Source organism: Ursus arctos, unplaced genomic scaffold, assembly GCF_023065955.2.
Source record: "Ursus arctos isolate Adak ecotype North America unplaced genomic scaffold, UrsArc2.0 scaffold_22, whole genome shotgun sequence".
NCBI lineage: Eukaryota > Metazoa > Chordata > Mammalia > Carnivora > Ursidae > Ursus > Ursus arctos.
Genome location: NW_026622897.1, coordinates 57,576,189 through 57,585,372, shown reverse-complemented (window position 1 = coordinate 57,585,372; position 9,184 = coordinate 57,576,189). Strand labels below are relative to the sequence as shown.

General features: G+C 37.0%; 1 protein-coding gene across 1 annotated transcript; it reads left to right on the top strand.

Annotated features, from left to right (window-relative positions):
- The first annotated feature begins 1,926 nt into the window (after positions 1–1,926).
- Positions 1,927–2,883, top strand: LOC125282507 (olfactory receptor 52A5-like). Its single transcript, XM_048217442.1, has one exon. It carries the CDS (start codon positions 1,927–1,929, stop codon positions 2,881–2,883), a length of 957 nt encoding a protein of 318 aa, XP_048073399.1.
- The last annotated feature ends 6,301 nt before the right edge of the window (positions 2,884–9,184 follow it).

The window sequence follows — 9,184 nt, the reverse complement described above, 5'->3', positions numbered from 1 at the left end:
GGAGATTGATCAGACTATGAAGACACCATCCTGAGAAGTCAAGCTGGTGAGCTGCAAAACGTAAAAATAGTCTGGCCAAACTTGTCTTCTGATTATGATCAGCAGAATTTCCACCAGCACTAGGATGCTGTATGTCAGCCCACGTGGAGTCTAGTTCATGAAATGCGTATGCTTTGTATTAAATAATTTTTTTCTCGATGCCAATTTTCAGGTCACAAAATAGGCACAGGCAATGAGAAGTAAACATAAGATAAAAAGCATCTGTTTGGTCCACTAGTCACAGACTAGAAAGTAACCATCTGATCCATTTAAGTTTTGTCATTGAAAATGATTAAGGCATGCAGAAACGCAGAACCTCATGGTTGTTCTTACAATGACTTTGTGAAAAGAGAAAATTTGAAAGGAGTTGTTAAAGTCATTAAAGATAAGATGGATAATATTCCATTGCATATAGATGCCACATCTTCTTTATCCATTCATATGCTGGTGAGCACTCAGGTTGTTTCTACATCTTAGGTACTGTAAATAATGCTGAAATAAACACAGGATTGCATATATCTCTCCAATATTCTGTTTTCCTGTCCTTGGAAATATACGCACAAGTGGAATTGCTGGATTATATGTAGATCATTGTTTCAAAATTTTCATTGAACCCTCATATTGCTTTCCCTAGTGGCTGCATTCCTACCAACTAAGTGCAATTGTTTCGTTTTTACAAAATCCCCCACCCCCCCCAAAAAAACAACTTATTGCCTTTTGTCTTACTGATGACTGGTCTTCTAACAAGAGTGAGGTGATATCTCGTTGTGGCTTTGACCTACGTTTGTCTGATTATTAATTTATTGAGACACGAGAAAGAAGGAAATGCTCTTATTTGTGACAATAGTAATAAACTTTGAGTACATTATGCTGTGAGACAGTCAAAGAGGTAATGGCAAATAATGTATGAAATCACTTATATGTAAATGGAATCTTAAAAGAGTTGAACTTCATAGCATTCCACTTATACGGAATCTAAAAAAAAATGAAGCAAATGCATAAACAAATAAATAACAGAAAGGGATCCATAAATACAGAGAATTAACTGATGGTTGCCAGAGAGGCAGGGGTTTGAGGGTTGCCAGTTTGGTGAAGGGGAGTGGGAAACACAGGCTTGCAATGATGGGATGAATAAATTACATGGATAAAAAGTACAGCATGGGGATTAGAGTCAACGGTTTGTACTAGGTTGTATGGTGACCCGTAGTAGCTACATCAGCGGTGAGCACAGCGCAGTGTATGTGTAGACTTGGTGACCTACGATGCTGTGTATCTGACACCAAGGTATTATCAGGTATCAATCACATTTCAATAACAACAAATAGCCAAACTCATAAAAACAGATACAATTGTGGCTACCGGGGGGGCTGAGGGGTGAGAAAACACAGGAGATATTTTATCAGTAAGTCCTAGAAATCTAATGTACAGGATCGTAAATAAAACAATAATATTACATCAAAAACATCAACTTCCTAAGAGACTACATCTTAGTTTATTTCCACCACAAAAAAAGGAGACAGAATTGTGTTGTGATGTGATGGTGTTAGCTAAATTATAATTGCATTCACATTTCAATCTGTGAATATACCAAATCAGCATGTTGTGCACCTAAGCTTAGACAATGTTCAGTGTTACCTATACTTCAATAATAAACAAAGGAATGAGAAGGTTACCATCCTTTATCTAACTGAGCTATGCTTTGCTAAAATAAAGCATGTAGTCTTACCTTTAATTTTCATAAATAAAGGGGATAGAATGTGATTTACCTAACTGAAGTATGCTTTGCTAAAGTAGAGTAATTTCTCTTACTTTTTATTCATGTAGTCTTGACAGGGAATAGAAGATGAAACAGCCACACCACTACTTGATTCTACCGACCAAATCATCATGCTCATACCCAATGGTTCCGTCTTCACGCCTGCTGTCCTAACACTCACTGGGATTCCCGGGCTGGAGTCAGTGCAGCGTTGGATTGGAATTCCATTTGGTGTCATGTATTTCATGGCTGTGATTGGGAATTCCCTTATTTTAGGTATAATCAAATATGAGCACAGCCTCCATAAGCCCATGTACATATTTCTGGCCATGCTGGGGGCCACAGACATTGCACTTAGCACCTGCATTCTTCCCAAAATGCTAGGCATCTTCTGGTTTCATTTGCCAGAGATTTCCTTTGTAGCCTGCCTTCTACAAATGTGGTTGATTCACTCCTTGCAGGCAACTGAATCAGGCATCCTACTGGCAATGGCCCTAGATCGCTATGTGGCCATCTGTCACCCCTTGAGACACACCACCTTCTTCTCCCAACAACTCTTGACTCACATTGCAGTTGGGGTGATACTCAGGGGTGCCATTCTTGTAGCCCCGTGTCTGGTGCTCATCAAATTTCGTCTTAAACTCTTCCGAACTACAGTCATCTCCCATACTTATTGTGAGCACATGGCCATCGTGAAGCTGGCCACTGAAGATGTCCGGATCAACAAGATATATGGTCTCTTTGTTGCCTTCAGTATCTTAGGGTTTGACATAATCTTCATCACCTTGTCTTATATTCAAATCTTTATCACTGTGTTTCAGTTGCCCCAGAAGGTGGCACGATTTAAGGCCTTTAATACCTGCATCGCCCACATCTGTGTCTTCCTACAGTTCTACCTCCTTGCCTTCTTCTCCTTCTTCACACATAGGTTTGGTGCTCACATACCACCATACGTTCATATCCTCTTATCAAACCTGTACCTGTTAGTCCCTCCTGTCCTCAACCCTATAGTCTATGGCGTGAAGACCAAACAAATTCGTGACCATGTCCTGAAATTGTTATTTTCCAAAAAATTTCTTAATCACTAGTAGCTACTTCTACAGGTATTTTAGGTTGATTCAGAGTAGCAACATAAACATGGTAAAAGCTTAATCTTCTCTAAATATGTATATTCCAAAAACATATTTCACTCTCAGATACTCATAACTGAAGGAAGTTTAAAAAAAAATCACGAAACACCTAAAAACCTTGGTTTGCCACCCATATAAAGAACAAAAATCTCTTATGCTGAGATTTCAGGCTGTTTTGGTTTTTCTTTTATTTTTGCTTTGTCTGTTTAAACCTAGAAGTTTCTCTCTGGCAACACTTAGATCTACACAGAAATAAAATAGAAAAAAAAAAAAAAACACTTGATCACAGATAACTTCCAAGGACCATGTCACACGTCAGTATTCTTCAACCGTTAACCCAAGACATAGCTACAATTCTAGCTATGTCTCATTTTCAATATCAGAGCACTCAAAATTAATACAACTGAAGGGCTAAATAGACAGCAACACAAAAATTGTAGGGGACTTCGGTACCCTTCTTCCAACAATGGATAGAACTTGCAGGCAGAAGGTCAGTGAGAAACTGGGGACTTGAACACTATTGACCAAAGGGACCTACCATGCACATACAGAATATTTCCGCAACAACATCAATACACATGTTTTGACTAGTGCACAAGAAACATTTTCCAGGATAAATCGCATGTGTGAGAACAGAGAATATCTTAAATACTTAAGAAGTTTGAAATAATATTGAGTATCTTTCTGATTACAATACAAGGAAAGTGGAAATCAATAGCAGAGGAAAATCTTAAGAAGAATATTCATTAATATATATAAATTAAACAACACAGTCCTGAAGAACTGATGGCTCATGGCTTAGAGAAGAAACAAAAAGGGTAATGAGAAAACCTCTTAAGAACAATGCACAGAATGGGTGAAGATATTTGTAAATGACATATCAGATAAAGGGCTAGTATCCAAAATCTATAAAGAACTTATCAAACTCAACAACCAAAGTATAAATAATCTAATCAAGAAGTAGGTAGAAGACATGAACAGACCTTTCTCCAAAGAATACATATAAATGGCCAACAGACACATGAAAAAGTGTTCAACATCAGTTGACATCAGGGAAATACAAATGAAAGCCACAATGAGATAACACCACACACCAGTCAGAATGGCAAAAGTTAACAAGGCAGGAAAGGAGGGTTGTTGACTAGGATGCAGAGAAACGGGAACCCTCCTACACTGTTGGAGGGAATGCAAGCTGGTGCAGTCACACTGGAAAACAGTATGGAAGTTCCTCAAAAAAGTAGAAATAGAGCTACCCTACGACCCAGCAATTGCACTACTGGGTATTTACCCCCAAAATACAAATGTAGTGATCCAAAGGGGCACCTGCACCCCAATGTTTATAGCGGCAAAGTGCACAATAGCCAAACTATGGAAAAAGCCCAGATGTCCATCAACAGATGAATACATAAAGAACAAGTGGTATATATATACAATGGAATATTATGTAGCCATCAAAAAAGAATTCTTGCCATTTGCAATGAGATGGACAGAACTAGAGGGTATTAACCAAAGTGAAATAAGTCAATCAAAGAAAGACAATTATCATATGATCTCACTGATATGTAGGATTTAATGAACAAGGCAGAGGATTGTAGGGGAAGACAGGGGAAAAAAAGTGAAATAAGATGAAACCAGAGAGGGAGACAAACCATAAGAGACTCCTCATCTTAGGGAACAAACTGAGGGCTGCTGGGGGCGTATAGGGTGGCTGGGTGGTGGACGTGGGGAGGGTATGTGTTGTCGTGAGTGCTGGGTGGTGTGTAAGACTCGTGAATCACAGACCTGTACCCCTGAAACAAATAATACATTATATGTTAATTTTAAAAAAGAATAATGAAATGAAAACACACCAAACTAAAGCCTATGGGATGCAACAGAAGTAGTACAAATCAGAATTTAATAAGAATAATTGTCTACATTCAAAATAAAAGATCTCAAGTAAATAACCTAACTTTACACCAATGAACTAGTCAGGAACAAACTAACCCCAAATTAACAGAAGTGAAATAAGATTAAAGCAGAAATAAACATCATGGAGAATGGAAAAACAATGGGGGAAAAACAATAAAAGTAAGAAGTTGGTTATTTTGAAAAGATTAACACAATGAACAAACTTATGAGTAAACCCGAAAAGAGAGACAAGACTGAAATAAGTAAATCATAAGTAAAAGAGAAGACGTTACAACTGAGAGCACATAAATAAAAAAATAAATAAAAAATAAAATAAATTTAAAAAAATTAAAAAATAAAAAATACCTTAAGAGACTCTAATGAAAAGGAATATGCCCACGAATTGGATAAGCTGAAGAATAGGGTTAATTTTTTCTTTTTTTAAGCCACGATAAAAAAAGAAGTCAGGAGAATCATTTCCCTTGAAGAAGGGGTGACAGTGAAGGACACTGTTAAGGACTAGGGAGAGGTGGTTCATTCTAGGGTACGAGTAAGGTACAGTCCTCGTTCAGGGGCTTAATGATTTATGTCTACCTCATGACAATTAGTTAAGCTGGACAACATGCGATTTTTGTATGTATGTTAGAATTTGGTAACAGATTTTTTAAAATAAGTAAATAATTGCTCAGTAAGAACACAAAGCAAAACAAAAAGAAGAAAGAGATATATTAGTGATCCATTGCACATGAAAGGATTCTGAGAAATGTCAATATGAAATGCACTGGGGGATCAGATTCTGGGCAAAAAAAATGTACCTCAGAGAATTCATTCTTGAGTTTATTGTCTGAATGTCAACAAGGTCTGAAGATTAGGTGATAGTATTATTTCAATACTAGGTGTACTGATCTTGATTATATTAATCTTATGCAGTAGAATATCCATGTCCTTAGTCAAGAAACATAGAATTAATTAGGAGTAACCCATGTCTTCAATGTACTCCTAAACAGTGCACCAAGAAATTATCTCTCTATCAGATCATAAAGCAAAATGGGGCCAAATGCCAATGATATCTGAATCTGGGTAAACGTCTTAACGGATTTTCTTGAACTATTCTTGCACAATTCGGTACATTTCAAATTATATCAACCTAAAGCTTTTCAAAAAGCACTCTTTTTGAAAATGTTCTTAATTCAGGAAGGGGTACAACACCCACTTACTTAACATTCCAGAAATATGATCTTTGCTTCTGCTGTTCAGCTCTACTGTAGACCTACTCCATCACTAATCCTAGTGATTGTGTATTAATTCCAAAAGATGATCCCTCTTTTATATCAGTACTTATTCCCATTTTAGTCTTTCATGAAATCTTATGAGAAATAAAATACTTTTCGTCATCCGTTTATTGGTATTTCTTTTCTACATCTTCTGAAAGTTATGAAAATTAGTTTTCTAAATTTGAAAACTAGTCTGTCATCCCTGTATATTATGTAATATTTGTCTTCAAGTGGTATTAAAATTTCTTGCTTTTTTTAATACAAAATAAGCTGCTTAGTGCATCTGTAAACTGTTTCTTCTATGCTGTTTGATAACATGTATACATTTTTGCTAGCCTAACTGCTATTCAGATTTTAGAATTTAGTGAGGAATGTCCTTTCATTAAGTAACATTGATCATTTCTTTCTTTTTTTTCTATACCCCTTCTAAAGCTTTCACAGCAGATATCCCATTGCCCTCCTCCTCCATTTCTTTTTTATGCAACTGCACCTTCCACATAGATCATGTCTAATTTATCTGTGCTCATGACCTGGATAACACAGAACACATTTTAGAGATAAATGTATATGGAATGAAGGAATGAGAGAATAAAGACACATTACTTTTTTAAACTAAAACTTACATAATACATAAGCATTAATTCTCACAATAGCATTATATCCCTATTTTCCATTTGCAAGAACAAGGAGAGGAAGAGGTGTTCCAGACTCAAATAACTTAATGACATCATATTTTATTAACATATTTTATTAACTAGCTCAAATAACTAAATCGTATCATATTTTATTGACAGCAATAGCTCTATATCTTAATTTTAAGTTCAAGAACATCAATAATTAAGTTCATGTATTTATTTCACAAAAGCTCTACACTGTATCACACTAAGTAGTTTTATAGATTAAGATCCCTGATCCACAGAACAAATACATGAAGGTAGAGATATGGAAACAGAAACACGGAGAAGCCGAGTGTAATGCCTCCGATACAGAGTTTAACAGTGGCAGAATCTGGATTCAAAACTAAACAGTCCACTTCAAAACTCACTTTTAAGCAACTATATCACGAGTGGTCTCATAACTGTAAACTCAAATCGATTTAACTTGAAATGTGAACAATATCAGGCAATTGTATAAACCAGTTTCTGTTTTGAGACTTGGTGAAAGAAGGGTCACAAAGATGTTTATTTACACAGATCTCATGGCATAGGAGCATGTCTATTTTTACATGTGATTTACATGATCTCCCAGTGAGGAAGCAGAAAATGAACAGAACTCATCAAAATAAAATTTATGTATATGAATTTGTCTACCTTTACATTGTAGGGGAAGAGAAGAGAGCAAGAAGATAGAAGAGGGCAAAGTACTAGTTTCAGAAATGATTTCTGAGACATTCGGTGTGTATGAACCCTAGAGGGCATCATTCTGAACTCCTGGGTCCCTCAGGGCTTGGGCTAGTGACAAAGAAAGCTTTCAGTTCATGTTCAGATCTCCTCCTTCTCCACATTCACTGGGGAACATCACAATTGGTGACCAGCAGCTTTCTTCTACAATCAAGCCCAATAAATTTATTCTGATGCTTCAGCATGATATAAACCTTGCTGCAAATTTTGTTAGAGATGAACACACCAACTTGATCTCAGACAGACGTATGCTAGAGGGAACAAGGATGTTTTTCAGGGACAGAAGAAAGACAGACGTATGCTAGAGGGAACAAGGATGTTTTTCAGGGACAGAAGAAAAGCAGGAAAGGCTATCTCAGAGATGTCCACACATTGGCAGATGGCCCAGCAAAAAATGGATCAGAGTTCATGATATTGACATTGATGAGGGCTATTACTGAGGGTGCAGACAGAAAGAAGAGGCACCGCCCAGCACGAGATACCAGGCATGAGACCAGAATCTCAGGAGAAATAAAGGTGGATGAGAGGTAAGCAAGGAAGGATAGTGCTATGAAGACTGACAATGGTCTTCAGGTGTCTGGTAAGAGCAGAACTGGTTCCCAACAATAAAGGCTTAGGAAGTCTCACTACCCCAAGTTTACCCCATACTGCTTCACCACCACTTTTTCCAAGGATGACCACTCCATCCCACTGCCCTGTAGTCACATTTGTCCTCTCTCACCTGCCTTCTCATCATCTGTACCCGTCAGGTGATGCTCCCATGGCAGTTCTTTCTCTTGAACAAGTCAGAGAATAAGATTGTTATTAAAGGATTCCTATTCTAATTCTGATTAATGTAGAAGGAAAAATTTAACAAAAGGATCTGTGATCTATGAAGTTGTCGAATTGAATATAGGGGAGCAAAGTTTTGAAAATCAAAGATTTATTTGACTATCTGGTCTATTTTATATATAGGTCTGCTGACACAGACTCTTCATAGAATGGCCCTTGTTGACTGGGTTCCTTCATTTGAGATTTAGCCACATAAACCACAGCTCTTCCTGCATTATTGGCATATTTGGGGACATTCATTATATGATTAGATGATCATGAGCTTGTTGACATAAAACAACAGTGTTGGAGGGTCTAGGAAAGCATGAGATAACCGAAACCCTGTTTTTGTTTTTGTTTTTAACAGCCTAACATTTTCTCTCTCTTACAGCTTGAGAATTTCTTGATTTGAGATATGCAGTTTTTAAAAAGCGATGGTTTTTAGGTGTTTTTTTTAAGGTAGTGACCTCATTCAATTTATTGGCTATTCAAGGTACTTCAAACTCCATTTTTCCATATAAGCAATTGTTTGTAATTAAAAAAATAATTTATCTACCCTAGGAAGAAAATGTTAATTTTTTAAATATTTTTATTATGTTCAGTTAGCCAGCATGTAGTACACCATTAGTTTCTAAAGGAGTGTTCAACGATTCATAGTTGCGTAAAATACCCAGTGCTTATCTCAATGTATCCCTCCTTAATACCCATCACCTGGCTACCCACAGCTCGATTTTTAAGTTCCTCGGGAACCTCCATACTGTTTTCCAGACTGGCTGTACTGGCTTGCATTCCCGCCAACAGTGTAAGAGGGTTCCCCTTTCTCCACATCCTTGTCAACGTTTCTTGTCTCCTGCCTTGTTAATTGTAGTCATCCTAACTGGTGTA